The sequence below is a fragment of the Astyanax mexicanus genome, chromosome 17 (genome assembly GCF_023375975.1).
Source record: "Astyanax mexicanus isolate ESR-SI-001 chromosome 17, AstMex3_surface, whole genome shotgun sequence".
Lineage (NCBI taxonomy): Eukaryota > Metazoa > Chordata > Actinopteri > Characiformes > Acestrorhamphidae > Astyanax > Astyanax mexicanus.
The window spans coordinates 920,851-938,485 of record NC_064424.1 but is presented as its reverse complement, the minus strand read 5'-3'; the positions used below and the strand labels follow the sequence as shown (position 1 = coordinate 938,485).

At 36.0% G+C, this 17,635-nt stretch overlaps 1 protein-coding gene across 1 annotated transcript in view; it reads right to left on the bottom strand.

Annotated features, from left to right (window-relative positions):
* Positions 1 to 3,899: 3,899 nt before the first annotated feature.
* Positions 3,900 to 17,635, bottom strand: part of pdlim4 (PDZ and LIM domain 4) — a 31,385-nt gene continuing 17,649 nt past the window's right edge. The window contains exons 3-7 of the mRNA XM_049466759.1: positions 16,061 to 16,145; positions 13,007 to 13,116; positions 10,306 to 10,463; positions 8,714 to 8,867; positions 3,900 to 7,865 (exon numbers count right to left, since the gene is read on the bottom strand). Of these exons, the coding sequence (XP_049322716.1) occupies positions 7,661 to 7,865; positions 8,714 to 8,867; positions 10,306 to 10,463; positions 13,007 to 13,116; positions 16,061 to 16,145 (712 nt within the window). The 3' untranslated portion in view covers positions 3,900 to 7,660. The remainder of the gene's footprint in view (positions 7,866 to 8,713; positions 8,868 to 10,305; positions 10,464 to 13,006; positions 13,117 to 16,060; positions 16,146 to 17,635) is intronic.

Sequence of the window (17,635 nt, the reverse complement as noted above, 5' to 3'; positions counted from 1 at the left end):
CTCCAGCAGCATCAGCGGAACAACAAGTGCAGCAGCAGCAGCGCCTAAAACTGAGCCCTGCTAAATCCTGCCTCCTCCTCCCGCGCGCTGTGTTTCTACAGTTACAGGAGATCCGGATCCGGACTAAATAATCCGCTCCAGGGTTTACTACCGACTCTTTACTGCAGCCAATCAACAGCGCCATCCGCTCTCTCAGCGGGGCAACTGTTGCTATGAGAATTACCATAAAATACAGTTACAAAGTTACAATCCGTCATTTCTCATCAACAACTTTACCACAGAAAGGTGGTAAAAATAAAATTAATACAATTAAAATAAAAAAATGTAAGTGTTTATTTAATTACAATAAAGATAATTACAGAAAAACAAACTGGTAAGAGGTACTTATATCTATGAGGAAATAAAATAATAATGTAGAAAAAAATCCTAAATTAAATTTCAGTGTTTAGAAATATTATTTCATATATTACATTACATTACATTACATTACATTACATTACATTACATTACATTACATTTGGCAGACGCTTTTGTCCAAAGCGACTTACAATAGTCAAGTACAATGTAAAATAAGTTTAAAGGAAAAACATCTTTGGATAGGGATAAAAGGAGGACAAAGGGGAATAATAGGATAGAGGAGTGAAGGAGAGGAAGAAGGAAATGAGGTTAGAAGTAGTTAGTGTGTTAGAGGTGTTAGGAGAGTAAGTGCTCTTTGAAGAGCTCTGTCTTCAGGAGTTTATTAAAGATAGTGAGAGATTCTCCTGATCTGGTAGTAGAAGGTAGTTAGTTAGAGGTGTTAAGAGAGTAAGTGCTCTTTGAAGAGCTCTGTCTTCAGGAGTTTATTAAAGATAGTGAGAGATTCTCCTGATCTGGTAGTAGAAGGTAGTTTGTTCCTCCATTGGGGAACTCTGTATGAGAACAGTCTGGATTGCTTTGTGTGAATGTTTGGTAAAGCGAGGCGACGTTCATTGGAGGAGCGCAGCGGCCGGGAGGTAGCGTAAGCCTTCAGGAGCGAGTGCAGGTAGGAAGGAGCTGTTCTGTCATCACCTTGTAGGCGATTGTAAGAGCTTTGAATTTGATGCGAGCATCAACTGGTAGACAATGGAGCTCAATGAGCAGCGGGGTGACATTAGTGATATTAGTGATATTACATTTTGAATAATTTATATATTAAAAGGACAATATATCATATTAAAAGGACAATACATAATATTAAAAGGACAATATAGTATATTAAAAGGACAATATAGTATATTAAAAGGACAATATATCACATTTTGAGTAATTTATATATTAAAAGGACAATATAGCATATTAAAAGGACAATATATAATATTAAAAGGACAATATAGTATATTAAAAGGACAATTTAGTATGTTAAAAGGACAATATAGTATGTTAAAGGATAATATAGTATGTTAAAAGGATAATATAGTATGTTAAAAGGATAATATAGTATGTTAAAAGGACAATATATTATGTTAAAAGGATAATATAGTTATTAAAGGACAATATAGTATATTTTTAAAGGGTAATATAGTAAGTATATGGCTGGGCCTGTGCAGAATCTCACCCATGGTGCACTAGTGACACCCAGTGGCTTCTACGTATTCGTGTGAGAAGATAAAAGTCCTGGACAGAAGGAGCAGTAACTGGGAAATTAAACAAATTAATGTTAAAAAAAAAAAAGTAAAAAGCGAAAAATCTTTAAATCTGTAAATTTTAGGTTAAGATTCCTTTTTTGTTTTGTATTATTGCGTTTTAACTTTATTTTATTATTATTACTATTATTTTTAATTCATTTATTTATTTGTATTTTTGTTGTACTATGTAAAAGTTGCTTTTGATCTTAATTCCTTATCAATTGAACCAAGTTTTAATATTGTTATCATAGTTTTATACTAATTCATTTTTTTATTTTATCTATTTTTATTATTTTATTTACTGTTGTTTTAAATGATTAAATGTAATTAATATTTTATTATGTCAGTCTGTATTTGTAAATGTTCGGCTACATTGAAAATGAGGGTTGCCCTCAATGTACTTCCAAATCAAAATAAATGTTGCTTGATTGATTGATTAATGAATTGATTGTAAACATTCACCAAAAAAAAAAAATAGATTAAGATCAGGTAGCAGGTATCCTTATTGCAGTCATATAATAAAATAAAACATAAAATGACTGATTTTTTAAAAATAAAAACTTAAAATTAAAAAATTAAATAAAATAAACATAAAATAAAATAAAAATCACTGGAACTTACCTGTAAATGTCCATACAGTCTCCCCTCCCATCTACTCAAGTCCACACCACTAAAATACTATTAATACAGTGTTCATTTTTTGTCCGATATTTCTTCATTAAAAAATTCTCAGAATAGACAGTTAAAGAAATTGTCTTTAAAAACCCAAATACTTTTTTACCTCTTTATTTTTATTTAATGCACATATTGGTCAGAGGGGGATTTCGATGCCCACTGAGAGTAATGTGTACTCCGGGTATTTACAGTGGATTAAAAAATTTGGGCACCCCTGATATTTTTCACTTTTTTACAAGGTTTCTAATCTAAAGATTTAAAAAGCATGTTCAAAAACAAGTCCACTAATTCCTCTGAGTTTCTTTTTTTTATCTTTATTTTAAAGAAATTGTTGACTGCATGTTCAAATAATTGCTATTTGACAAAAAATCTATCCTGTTATTGTGACTCACTCCTGTTACTGGAACTCACTCCTGTTACTTGTTATGTTTTGACTAACAGGACTGAAAGTAACAGGACTGAGTTTTAAGCATAGAATTAGCAAAAACGTGAAAAATACCTAAATGGTGGCTATGCTAATAGCTTGAGGACACTGAGCACATTCTAGTGATTTTCCCAAAAATTGTATTTTAAAAATAAACCAATAAGATGTAAGAATGAATGTAGGTAACAGGACTGAGTGTTGAGATTGAGCTCCTCAGTCATCAAGTTACAATAAAATCAAATATACAGAAAAACGAATGAGGAAACTTAATTTTAAACTTCCCATGATCTTCAGAACCAGAAGCAGCTGATGATGTCACTTCCTGTTGTAGATGTGACTTCCTGTTGTAGAATGTTCCAGATGTTTCAGATGATCAGTGTGATCAATGTGTTATGGTAACAGGACTGAGTGAAACCACAACACAGGGACACTAATAAAATGTGTTTTTAAACTTAAATAATATGGATTTTTTATGAATATGTTTTTTTTAAGCATAGATGGGATTTGAAGCCACACAACAATGCAAACAAATATACATCTCTGAAGGATATTATATTTATATTATATTTTATGGTAAAGGTTATAGTAAGAGAGTGGGGGACAGGTAACAAATGCTATTTTTTCAGTAGTTTAAGTAGTTTTTTATTAATGTTATTTTTAATTACATATCTTACTTTTGCAATTAGGTCAGTTGGGCACAAGACACTATGCTTAATAATAATAAAATGTATTTTAAAGTAAAATTTTGTGTGCACATTTATACATGTAATTTCCTGGGGACAGAAAGAGCACAGATTCAGTGGAATATGTCCCTTAATTTATCATATATCAGATGAACACAGTTATATTTGAGAAGTGAAATTAAGTTTATAGGATTTACAGAAAGTGTGCAATAATTCATAATAAACTAAATTAAGGCAGGTGCATAAATTTAAGCACCCCAACAGAAAAATGACATTAATATTTAGTATAAGATCCTCCTTTTGCAGAAATAAAAGCCTCTAAACTCTTTCTACAGCTTCTAATGAGAGTCTGGTTGAAGGTATTTTGGACCATTCTTCTTTACAGAACATCTCCAGTTCATAACATTCCACAGATATCACATTTTTGCTGCCTGCTACTTTATTCAGATATTAATGTGTTTTTATTCAAAGTAAAAAAATCAATTAGCATTTTATTATTTTTATCAACATCATCATCATCATTAGCTGGAAAAAGACAGGGGTGGAGTTTAGAAACACACATATACACAAGATATATAAAAATAAAAGTAAAACTAGTAAAAAGGCCAGCACAGTGTTAAAATGCACACTACTGCACACTACTTCATCTGAACACACACTTCATCTTCATCTTTTCACAGATTTAACAAACTACAAACCTGATTTCACTCATGAGCTCAACTTAAAATCAACATAAATAAGTATTATTATTATTATTTTTTTTTTTCGGGAAGCACACACACAGAGTAAGCATCAGTTATCTCAGTCAGTTGATTTTTAGGACACGCAAAAATCAAAACATTATTTAAAAAAATCTTAGTTAAAATGTATCAAATTAAGCAAAATTTGTTTGATGTAAATGATTGATTGCTGTAACTGAATATGTTCAAACAGAACTGACAGAAATGTAACAATGCTGTATAATGATAAAACACACAAAACAACAAAAATAAGACATTAATTTTGCGTAACATGATCAAAAGGTGATTTTTTTTCTTCTCCTTTCATGTTTCAGCTGGAAAGTTTGTGGAAACTTGGAATGACATTCAGAATTTAAAAGTATCAGCAGGACCGTCAACATCGATCAGTGTAATGTTTATTAATTTAATTTTTTGACCGTTTTAGGCTAAATATGAAATTAGAAAATTGGATGTAAAAACAGATTTTTTAAAAATATATTTTTTTAATGTAGTGAAGTGTACAATACATACGTATGTTTTATCCATTTATCCATTTTTATCTTTTCATATTGAAAATGCAAAAAAAAAAAATCTTTTCTTTATTTTCAGATTTTTCCAATTATGCATGTTGGATTATAACATCAGATTTGTGTTAAATGACACAAAAAGGACTGAAAATCTGAAAATCGAAAGATTCAACTTTTAATTTTTCTTGAAATTCCGAAGTGAAAAACTAAATAGGATGAAAAGACATTTCCTTTTTCTCTGTACTGAATGGAAAAATATAAATAATGAAGTTTTATACCCAATTTTCAAATTAAGCTTGATACAGTCCGAAAATTAAACTGCTAAACGTTACACAGACCAAAGTCCTGTGCAACAAAGTGGTCACGTTCAATTTTATTCTAAACTGAATAAAAAACACTTAAAACAAAGGGACCAGTAACCAAAACCATGCACCTTATTCACTCGGCAGCCATGATGAAAGTAAAGCGGTCAGAAAATATCAGGGTGAGTTTTCAGTGAAGTTTCTCCAGCACTAAGGCTAGGTGCAGCAGCATTAGCCGCTAACCACAGAGCTAGCAGGATTTAAATGCGGCCCAGTGTGTTCCGGTAACCCAGGGCGGTTAATGCTAATGCTGCTCCAGCCTTGGTGCTGGAGAAACTTCACTGAAAAATCACCATTATAACTCTGTACTTCAGTGGAGTGTCTTTACTGCTCCTTAATACCTGACTGATAGAATTCATACATAAGGAGCACCGGATTATAAGGAGCTCTGATGATTTTTAGAAAATGTAAAGGATTTTATATATTACAAAAAAAACCTATGCGTACCAAATATGTACCCTATCCGTAGCCATGTACCCTACGCTTAGCTTACAGGGGTTGGACAATGAAACTAAATAAAACACCTGGTTTTAGAGCACAATAATTGATTGTGGTGACGGACAGTTCTGGTGGAAACAGGAGAGTTGAGGTGCACATTGAATTCTGCGTGATTTGATCAGCCGTGGTTTTATGTTTTTTGGATACAATCCGGGTGAGCACCCGAACATCCCTTTCAGACAGCTTCCTCTTACAGCATCCACAGTTAATCCTGTTGGATGTGGTTGGTGCTTCTTGGTGGTATGCTGACATTACCCTGGATACCGTGGCTCTTGATGCATCACAAAGACTTGCTGTCTTGGTCACAGATGCTCCAGCAAGATGTGCACCAACAATTTGTCCTCTTTTGAACTCTGGTATGTCCCCCATAATGTTGTGTGCATTGTAATATTTAGAGCAGAACTGTGCTCTTACCCTGCTAATTGAACCTTCACACTCTGCTCTTACTGGTGCAATGTGCAATTAATGAAGATTGAACACCAGGCTGCTCCAATTTAGACATGAAACCTAAAATCCCACACTAAAATGATGACAGGTGTTTCAGTTTCATTGTCCAACCCCTGTACGTGTACCATATATGTAGCTGCATCCCCTACCTGTACCATAAACATACCTTATGCATAGCCACGTAACCTACACATTCCCCTATAGGTACTGTGATTGGTCCATTGAGCATTTTCTTTTTTGCGGTGTAACTGCAGAACAACACAGACACACCAATGCACAAGTATAAATGCTCACAACAGTGTGGGCCACTTGCATTTCAACAACATATTTTACATTACTGATAAAACCTGATATAAACCTCATGATTAGATTGTAGCATTTGGATCAATAATGCACAGAAAACCTGATTTTAAGGCTTGTTTTGGCTGCTGCGCTTGCGCAGATCTCCACACTGAGAGCGAGTGAAGCTTCTGACATTCAGAATTTAAAAGTACCAGCAGGAATGTTAATGTTGGTCAGTGTAATGTTTATTAATTACATTTTCTGACCATTTGAGGCTAAAGGCGAAATTTAAAAAATGGATGTAAAAAAACACTTTTTAAAAAATATATATTTTTAAAATGTAGTGCAGTGTACAACAAGTACGTTTTATTTTTTGTTTCTGATTTTTGCATTTTGCAAGTTGGATTAAAACATCAGATGTGTGTTACACAACACAAAAAAAGAAAAATCTGAAAATTAAGAGAAAAATCTACTTTTAATTTTTCTTGAAATTGTGTTTGTGAAAGGCTCAAATGAAAAACTAAATAATTGAAATATTGGATGAAAAACCATTTAATTTTCTCTATACTGAAAAATAAAATAAGTTTTATACCCAATTTTCTATTTTCTCGACACAGAATTAAGCTTGATACAGTTACACTGACCAAAGTCCTGTGCTACAACATGGTCACGTTACATTTTATTCTAAACTTTCATTCTAAACCGTTATTATTCTATTACTGATAAAACCTGATATAAACCTAATGATTAGTTTTAGCGTTTGGATCAATAATGTACAGAAAACTTGATTTTTACGGCTTGTTCTGGCTGCTGCGCTTGCGCAGATCTCCACACTGAGAGAGCTTTCCCAACACCACACAGACCCTCCTCCACTCGCAACACTTGTGTAAGCAGCAAGCTGATTGGCTCGTTTTGTTAAAGGGTGGGGCTATATCCTTAAACGGATGCTGGGTTGAATTTTACGAGAACATTAACCCAGTTATATCAGGAATCTCTACCTCTACCTCCTTTACATTACTGTAATCTACTGTTAAGCAGCGACTAAGTCCTTAAACTCTTTTTTAAAACCTTTTTTTAACAATCTCATGCTCCGCCCCTTCCAGCACTCCTCCGTAACACACATTCGAGTAAGGGTAAATTCAGGGTAAATTATGTCCCGTATCTCCCAGTCTGAAGGGTGTTTGTTGGATAAACTGTTAAAATTTCTGGATCTCTGAACGCTGTGGGAGAACAGAGGTGTGCTATTCATCAAAGATAAGAACTTTTATCATGTTTTACTACAATAAAAGTCCATTTTACACCAGAGTTAAGTTAAGTTAAGTGCGCTAAAGCAGGTCATCATGCAGAGGCTGGTGTGTAAGTGTGTGTAAGTGTGTGTGTGTGTAAGTGATTATAATAAATCAGAACAGTTCCACTTTAGAGTTGGGGTACACTGCCACCACGTCGTATCCCTCGGGGGGCTGCACCCGGGCCTTAGCGTGGGTCTCACAGTACAGGTTCTCCTCTATGAAGAAGTATCCTCTCTGCTTGAGGTTCAGGCTGCAGTCGTCACACACGAAGCACTCCGGGTGATACAGCTTATCTCTGGCCTTTACAATCGTACCACTGTAAAATCACAACAACATTAAACAACAACATTAAACAGCGTTTCTCAAAAACCTGAGATTTTAAGTGACAAAACAGCACAGAATTGTGAAGTAAAATAAAAATTATATGTGTTTTTAAAAAAAAAGAAAATTGTTATTGAATGTTAAAACCACCAAGCCATCAAACCACCAAACTGAACTGCTTGAATTTCTGCACCAGGAGTAAAGCAGCATAAAGTTATCCAAAAGCAGTGTGTAAGACTGGTGGAGGAGGAGAACATGATGCCAAGATGCATGAAAAAAAACTGTGATTAAAAACCAACCAGGGTTCTTCCACCAAATATTGATTATTTCTGAACTCTTAAAACTTTATGAATATGAACTTGTTTTCTTTGTATTATTTGAGGTCTGAAAGCTCTGCATCTTTTTTTTGTTATTTCAGTCATTTCTCATTTTCTGTAAATAAATGCTCTAAATTACGATATTTTTATTAGGAATTTGGGAGAAATGTTGTCTGTAGTTTATTGAGTAAAATGAACATTGTTGTTTTATTCTAAGATAAACTTATAAATAGCAAAATCAGAAAAACTGATTCAGATTCATTCCTAATTTTTATTCATTTCTTAATCTTAATTCATTCTTGAATGTCATATCTTATTGAATATCAGTATTTTTGCGATAACAATATTCTTGGTGATATTACATTACATTTGGCAGATGCTTTCACTTTGGACAAAAGCATCTGCCAAATCTAATGTGATCTAATGTAATGTAATATAATATCAGAGAATATTGTTATCGCAAAAATATCCTGAAATATAGTAATATTAGTATTTTAGGTACATATCACCAGGCTCTAATACTCACACAATGCCCTCCCCACAGCGCGTGCACTGGGGCAGTTTCTGTAATCCGGACAGGGGGGTGATAGGGCTCAGGACGGGGCTGCTCAGCCGGGTCACCGGGGATCGGGCTGAGGATTGCCCCCCCCTCACTCCGGGTCGGTCCGTCGGGGAAGAACCTGAAAACAGAAACAGAGACGAGTTTATTAGCAGAACTAAACTCAGTCAATATCACTGAAGAAAAGCAAACCAACAGCATGACGATGATGCCGCCGCCACCATGTTTAAAAGAAGAAAAAAAATGTATCAATTTTATTCCACTTCCCAATGATGTGCTACTATTTTGTGTTGGTCTATCACATAAAATATCAATAAAATACATTTTAGTTTAAGTTTGTGGTTGTAAGGAGACAAAATGTAAAAAAAAAGCCAAAGCCAGGAATGCTACTGAGAAATCATTTCATAGTTTTTAGCTTTTAGCTTAACATTTTTGCTAAATGTTTTAATGTGATTAAAACATAATTGTTAATATAATCCTTATTACAATTAGGGCTGTAACTAATGATTATTTTGGTGATTATTTTTTGTTGATTAGTCGATTAGTCAGCGATTATTTCTGCCATGTCCTCCATCTCTAAAAACGATAGAAAAACAGCTGAACATGAGCTTTAAAAGCCAATTAAACGTCTGGATGTTGTTTAATGTGGAAAGTTCTGATATTTTGTAATTAAATATGTAATCTGTTGTGTTTGGGCTCTTTTGGAGACTCAGATTAAGTTGAGTATTAACTGTATGAGTGAGATATTTAACCTTTTATGGCCCATTGCGTTTCTGTCCTCAAAGACTCTACCCACCCCCAGCATGGACTGTTCACTCTTCTGCCTTCAGGCCGGAGGTACAGAAGTGTGAAATGCAAAACCACCAGGCTAAAGAACAGGTTCTTCCCCACTGCTACCAGACTCCTGAACCAACCTCAGAAATAACCTGCACTTTACTCTCTACACGTTTACATGTCAAGGACATTTCTCAGAGACACATGCTTACTTTACTTTGCAACATTTTATAATTGCACTACTGAACCTTTTGCACTTTTTTCATATTCCACTGCTGTAGATAACATGTACTTACTTGTAAATAATATCCATACCCCATTACTGTTTTCATGTATATATTTCCATCCTGGATGTAAATTTAACACCAATTTAATATTTATATTTTGTTAGTTTATTTCTTTCTTTATTGTATATTTTCTATTTTTATCTTTATGCGGCATACTTGGCGAGGGGCAAAGAAAGAATTTCATTGTACGAGGAAACTTGTTTCTTACTGTGCACATGACAATAAAGTCTTTGAATCTTGAATCTTGAATCTCCAGCACTTTGTGTAATGTGGTACTGTTAGAAATTAATGATTAGACAACAGTGAAATTTGTAGTGGACAAACTTAAAGAACTGACATTGTCGATTATATCGACTAATAGTTGCAGCCCTAATTACAACTTTGACAACTATAATCGTGATATAAAACATTCACTTAAGAATTTAAGAACTGTGTAGCGTTGGTTAGGCACTAGTGGTTTGTGAGTAAGAAAGTTGAGAATAAGTTGATTGTACTCGCCTCCGTTTTCAGCCTCCAGGATTCCCTGCAGGTATTTAAAGGAGCCGGACTGTTTGGGTACAGATGCAGGAACTTCAGGGTCCTGCAGCATCTTGTAGACGTCAGACTCTGTATTGAAGCCGTTGTTGCTGCTGGGAGACTGCAGTGCTGGTTTAGGACTTCAGAAGTATAAGAATAAATATATATATATTAATAGTTAAAAATATTTCAGGCAAACAGACAGGCAAATAATAGCATAAATCATGCATCGTGCAGCTTGATTTGGGGCATTTCAGTGTGAAATAATCCAATCAGAGCATCTCTTGCTCATCATTCCCTTTAATAATGAATGAAATCAGGTGAGCTCTGACTTTGGTGGATTGCTATTGTAACGGTGCAGCTACCTGGACGTGTTCAACAAACTCTTCTCAGCAGAGGAAACTGAGCTGCTGGTTGACGCTGTGAAGGAGCTCCAGCAGCTCATTTACGGGAACAGCAATGTTATTTTATTTACTATTCTGTTTATTGTTGATGTAAAAGTTGGGTTTGTGCTGCTGTGTGTTCATGTGTGTGTAATAAGTGGGGGTGTACGCTCGGCTCGGCACAGCGCCTGTGTTACCGAGATAGTAATGAACGTCTGACTGGTGATGTCCAGTGATGTCAGTAACGCGTTACTCTAATCTGACCCTTTTTTTCAGTAGCGAGTAATCTAACGTGTTACTATTTCCAATCCAGTAATCAGATTAAAGTTACTTATTTAAGTCACTGTGCGTTACTCTCTCTCTCTCTCTCCACCTCACACTCACACACACACACACACACACACACACACACACACCGCTCCCTTACCCATTCCCCCTCCGCTCTTCCCCAATCACACGCGTCTCGCTTTCTCCCCTGTCTCTCTCTCTCGCGCTCGGCGTGTCTTTAGTTTCCGCCCGTTTTCGTTTTTCGCCAGTTCTCGGGCTCCCTATCTCTTTATAAAGGAGTTTTTTTAGCGGCTGCGTCCCAATTCACTAGCCAGGGCAGCGGTCTGCCACAAATTTGATTGGCAGAGGAGAGCATTTAAAGATTTTACACCACACGTGATTGGAAGTTCACTGTGCCGCAGAGCGCACACACCGTAAAGACAAGAAAAGTTCCGGTGCTTTAAATGAACACTGTCAGAATTAAATCCTTCTCAGTAGTTGGGTCCGGTATGGGTCCGTATTGGACAACGTCTGGGTCCGGACCCGGACCGCAGTCTGCATATATGTGGTCCCTGGTCTAGACCATATACACGGTTCTGTTTTATAAAACCACTCCTTGCTGCCCTGCAGAGAACAACAGCTTCAATGTTCAGTTTTACAGTGTTAAATATGTCAGGTCAAGAAAGACTTTCTTTATTTTATATATTTTTAATAAAAACAAGTATTTATTTTAAGTGAAATCAAGAAAGACCGTATTTTATTTAATTTTTTTAAATATGTTAAGTTAATTTTTTTTTTTTTTATTTAAAAAAAACTTATTTTTTTAGGAAATAGTTCAACTTAATAGAGATAAATTGTTGCTGTTAAAAATGCATTTTCCAATAAAGGCAGTATTGACAAAACTGGTTATAATGTTTATGTTAAGGCGGCGGGAGGTGGTGTCTGCAGCTGCTGAAAGTAACTAATAAAGTAACTTGTAAAGTAACTTAGTTACTTTTAAAATCAAGTAATCCATAAAGTAACTAAGTTACTTTTTAAAGGAGTAATCAGTAATCAGTAACTTTACCATCACTGGTGATGTCACAAGCATTGCTAGCATAGCACAGTGTTAGAGTTAAATGAATCTGTTCATCAGCATTGCTAGTGTGGCATAAGCGACACTGGATATGCCCAGTTGCTGGAATGCTAACACTGCATTAGCGATGTTGGATGAGCCTGGTCACTAGCATTACTAATGCAGTGTTAGCGTTGTTAAATTTACCCAGTCGTGGGCACTGTTAACGTGGTGTTAGTGATATTAGAAGAGCCCGGACACAGGCATGCTAGCATGGTGTTAGCATTGTTAGCATGCCAGTGTCAGCATTGCTAACATGGTGTAAGTGACATTGGATATGACAAGTTGGAATGCTAACGCCAAATTAGTGATGTTGGATGAGTCTGGTCACTAGCATTGCTAATGCAGTGTTAGCGCTATTAAATTTACTCATTCGTCAGCTTTGCTAACGTGGTGTAAGCGACATTGGATATGCCCAGTTGCTGAAATGCTAACACTGTATTAGCAATGTTGGATGAGTTCAGTCACAGGCATTGCTAATACAGTGTTAGTGTTGTTGGATTAGCCTGGTCACAGGCATGCTATCACGGTATTAGCATTTTTAAATTAACCTGGTCACTAGCATGCTAACGTGGCGTAAGCGTTGTGAAATTAACCTGTTCTTCAGCATTGCTAACGTGGCTTAAGCGACACGGAATATGCCTGGTTTCTGGAATGCTAACACTGCATTAGCGATATTGAATGGGCCTGGGCACTAGCATTGCTAATGCAGTATTAGCTTTGGTAAATTAATCTGGTCACTGCCATTGCTATTGTGGTGTTAGTAATGTTAGATGAGCCCAGTCTCCAGCATTGCTAGTGTCGTGTTAGCGACTCCAGCTGCTGCAATAGTGCTAACGTTAAATGATGGAATGGAAATCAGGGATCAAATCAGGCTAAAAGTTGTTGTTTGAACAGATCAGTGTTAAGATTGCCGTACTTTGTTAAAAGCCGTGAATTGCCGTTGCTGACGGGAGCATAAGAGGTTGGGCTTCTGGAGGACAGGCTCGTGGGAGAGGGAGTGCTGCCAGTGTGGATCGGCTGAAAGATCTGAAAGAAAAAAGAAAAAACACACAAAGATATTAAAAACGGCAAACTTTTATACATAATTTTAACAAAACATCAGGTCCTATTATGTTGTCCTTCGTTGGCCTCTCAATGGTTCGACCAAAGAAATTGAGTCCAGGTGTTATATAGGCATTATATCCAGAGTTTGGCTTTAAAAATTAGACACATAAGTGCTGCCAGTATTGCTGCAGAGGTTGAAGAAAACTCGGTTTGCATGACACAGGTCTGGAAGAAAGCCTCTTCTGAAGATGATGCACAAGAAGACAAGCAGTCAGAGAGCATGGATTACTGGAACCGTGTCCTGTGTTCTGACAGGATGAAGCTAAACTTTTTTGGCTCAGATGGTGTCCAGCATCATAAAAAAGTGTTTAGGAGACAAATGTCAAAAAACATCTATGAATCATAAATATATAAAGGAACAGTATGTAAATTTTGTGGATTTCGTGGAACTCTCAATATCTCAATATCTCCCAACTTAGGAATACTACTGCTGGAAATTTAAAAGAAAAATCTCAAAGATCTCATTCTTTTTTAAAATTAATTTTAAAATGTCTAGTTGTGTCTCTAATATGAATGAATGAATGTCATGTGAGCTGTTTTTTTGTGCAAAAAAAAAATGTTCCGGTGATCCGGTATAACACTGCTTTAGTCCGGTGGAGGAGTGGGCGGGGAGAAACGATAGGATTTTGCTTATAATTATTCATACATGCAAACATATTGCCTCTGATTGGCTAACAGCACTGCGACACCAGGAGGCAGCGAGACGGACAACACTTTTTAAAATAAAATAAAGACATTTTTACACTAATAAAGTCTTTGCAATGTCATATGTTACTTTACAACATGTGTAATAATGCCCTGCTAAGTGCAGTTCAGCCACTGACCTAGTCTTAGAGTCTCTGTAAAACACCAAATCCACCGGAGATCCTATTTAAACCTATAGTTACTTACACACAGAGGAGGGTAGAGTCCAGGTCCAGAAAGTAAAAATCCACCCCGGGCTGAGTTTTATTGGCTGAGCCGCAGCAGAGCCGCCCAGGCAGTTGGAACAAACAAAACCCTGGAGTGGATTTTTACTTTTAACTAGTGTAAAACTGTAGAAGTGTTCTAAACATCTAAACACCTACCTATCTCAATTGTACTTGGCTGGTGGTGTTTCTCCTCCATAGACTAATTCTAACCATTTGTTTCTTAGCTCTGAATTACTGGGTAAAGTATATAAACACTGATGTGTTATTCGCACAAATAACACAGGAATGAACTGCATGCTGTTCCTAGCGCTGTTAGCTCCTCCTATCTGACGAGACGGCGTCACCGCCCGGCTTCAGCTCTGCCTGTGGGTGGTCCCGAGCTGATGTGGGCGGGGCCATGAATACTAATTTACGGGTTGATGTAGACACGGTGCTTTTCCTGATCGACTTGTTTGTGTTTTTCTGAATATTTTCTTTTCTTTGCAACTTGCTGCTGCAGAACAATGAGGACGAGAATGAGGAAGAGTTTTGTGTGCAGAGAAACAAGAGAAAGTGTATTTTAGCAGAAGAACACCTTTAAGAAGTGCTGCTTTAAGGGAGTAATGATGGTAAAGCTGAGACAGTGGTGAGTATATAAATACTGGCACAGAATAAACAGCTCAGCTGGAACTGTGATAACCCTGCAGGGGAATGTAAATATTTACCGTTGCTCATAGGAGAGCAGTCGCTCTGCTGCAGACTGTAACTCCAGCTCTAACACAGAGACACCGTCCACAAACTGATTCAGATTATATTCAGTGTTCAGATTATACTGTGGGAGCAGAATCTGCTTTTTATAAACATACAGTATCCAACAGACCTGAGTACAACTCTTACATTTCTGCAAATACTGTATTTCATCTTTTAATGGATCAACAATATAGAAATTAAACTGTGGTATATAGTATATAGTAGTCAGTGTACAGCTTATATATCAATATATACCAATAAATATCAATATAAATTTACTGTACTCTGAAAATAAGTCAACACACAGACATTAATATTTAAATAAATGCCAAACAAATTGTCCAAATTGTGCCCAATAACATCATTGTCCTTCCCTGTTTTAACTTAATGTTTTATCCTTTGTCTTAATATTTAATTTTTTATTTATTCATTTTTATTCATTTATTTATTCATTTGGATTATTATGATCCAATTATTATGATTTTATTTTATAATTTACTTTAACTATTTTATTTTATTTTTTTAAGTTTGATAAACTCAAACTTTTTACTTTTTATAGATTTTCCTATTTTTTATAGATATACATTTTATTAATCTATTTTAAAGGATTTTTTTAAAGTGTGTATTTCTTTTATTTATTATTATTTTTTCTATTTTAAATTTCTCATCTAATGTTCTCAATCCCTTTTATACAGTAAATTCTCGGCTGCGTTGTAAATGAGGGTCAACCTCAATATAATCCTGAGTTAAAATACAGGTTGACTGATCAATTAATTGATTGATTAAGTCCATGTGTTCAGCATAATATACAGAAGTTGGCTTTAAACAGTAGATGTATGAGTGCTGCCAGTATTGCTGCAGAGGTTGAAGAAGCGGGAGGTCAGTTCACTGCAGTGTTCAGACCGTACACCCTGCACACACTGCATCAACTCTGTCTGTACAGCTTTGTCCGAGAAGCAAGCCTCTTCTAAAACTGATGCACAAGAAAGCCCATAAACAGTTTACTGTAGACCAGCAGTTCAAGAGCATGGATTACTGGAACCATGTCCTGTGGTCTGACTGACAAGATCTCAATAAACTTGTAGGGAGGAGCAAGACAACTGTCGTCCCTTGCTTACAGTCAAGCATGGTGGTGGTAGCATCATGTTTTGGAGCTGGACGAGTTTTTTAAATTTGTTAAATGTTGATTTTGGTGAATAATAGCTGAAGATAAGCAGCACTCTTACCTGTGATTCGTCCTCTGATGTAGTGATGTACGGGCTGGACTTGTTGTCGTCTATTACAGAAAAGGACGAGCCTTTCATTTCAGACCTGGAACAAAAAATAAATAAATAAATGAATCATTCTTTCTCCCCAATTTACATACATTAGGACTCCTCCCCCTATCACTAGTGATGCTCCAACACCAGGAGGGTAAAGAAGACTAGCACACGCCTCCTCTGATACATGTGAAGTCAGACTCCGCCTCTTGTTGAGCTGCTGCTTTTAGCATTGCCGAGTAGCATCACAGCGCTAACGCTCGGAGGAAAACGCAGCGACTCTGGTGGTTCTGATACAGCAGCTCACAGACGCAGCTTTGTTCTCATCCACATCACCCTAAGAGTGGCGAGGGGAAAGAGAGAGCGCCATCCACTGCTACTGTACTGTACCCACCAAGAGAGAAACAGCAAGGACAACTGTGCTCTCTCGGGGCTCCGGCAGCTGATGGCAAGCTGCATGACCGGGATTCGAATCTATATATCTATCTATCTGAAAAATATATGGAATTATTTAGTAAACAAAAAATGGTTTAAGAAAAAAAATGTATTTACTACATGATTCCTTATGTGTTCCTTTATAGTCTGATAGATCACTTCACTACTCATCTACTATGTAGGAAAGAAATAAGAGAAGCTGTGTCCAAACTTTAGGCTGGTACTAAACGTCATGTTCATTTATTAATAATGAAGTAGTGCTGTAACAATACATTGATCTGTATCGATGCATCGATACAAACTATAAACGATACGATGCATTGTTTTGTAAAAACATCGATGCATGTGTTTTTCACTACAGGAGCGCCCTCTAGCTGGATTAATCCAATCAAATCATATGATAGCCTTTCTCCAGGGTCACAAAAGTGATTGAGACCTATTTCAACCAATAGTCCACCCTTAGACGAATACATTGGTTTGTAATTTGCCCTGATTGGTCTCCTAATGGCTGGGGGTGGGGCATGCCTAACCGCTGTCATCAAAGTCCCTCTGCTAAACAAAGGTGCGCCCACAGTGCGCATACGTGTGATTTTGAGTGTCATTTCATCAAAAAAATATTAATATTACTTCAAAATAGACAAACAAACCAAAAAAATTTTGTAATTTGTTAGACAAGACCCTACTGAATCAGGAAATGTAGAGAATGATAGATTTTTCATCACCAACATCCATACACACATTATAAACTCCAAATATAACATTTTTTTTTACATTTTCTTCTGCATTTGATGTTCTCAAATGGAACCTAAATAATGGAAATTAAAGTGTTGAAGTGAATTATTGTTTACTGTTTATAATTACACTGCATTTGACATTTAATAATAAAACATTCAAATTATATTTTGTTTGCATTTGTGAGTTCTTAGAAAAGGAACAGATTGTAATGGCCTTAAATTGTATTTAACTGAATCGTATCGTATCGTGACATAATTTGAGGTATCGTACATTATCGTATCGCTGACTAAAATAATCGTATCGTATCGTATCGAAATGAATCTTGTGATTTACACCCCTATAATGAAGTTATAAAGTCGATAATGTACTGTA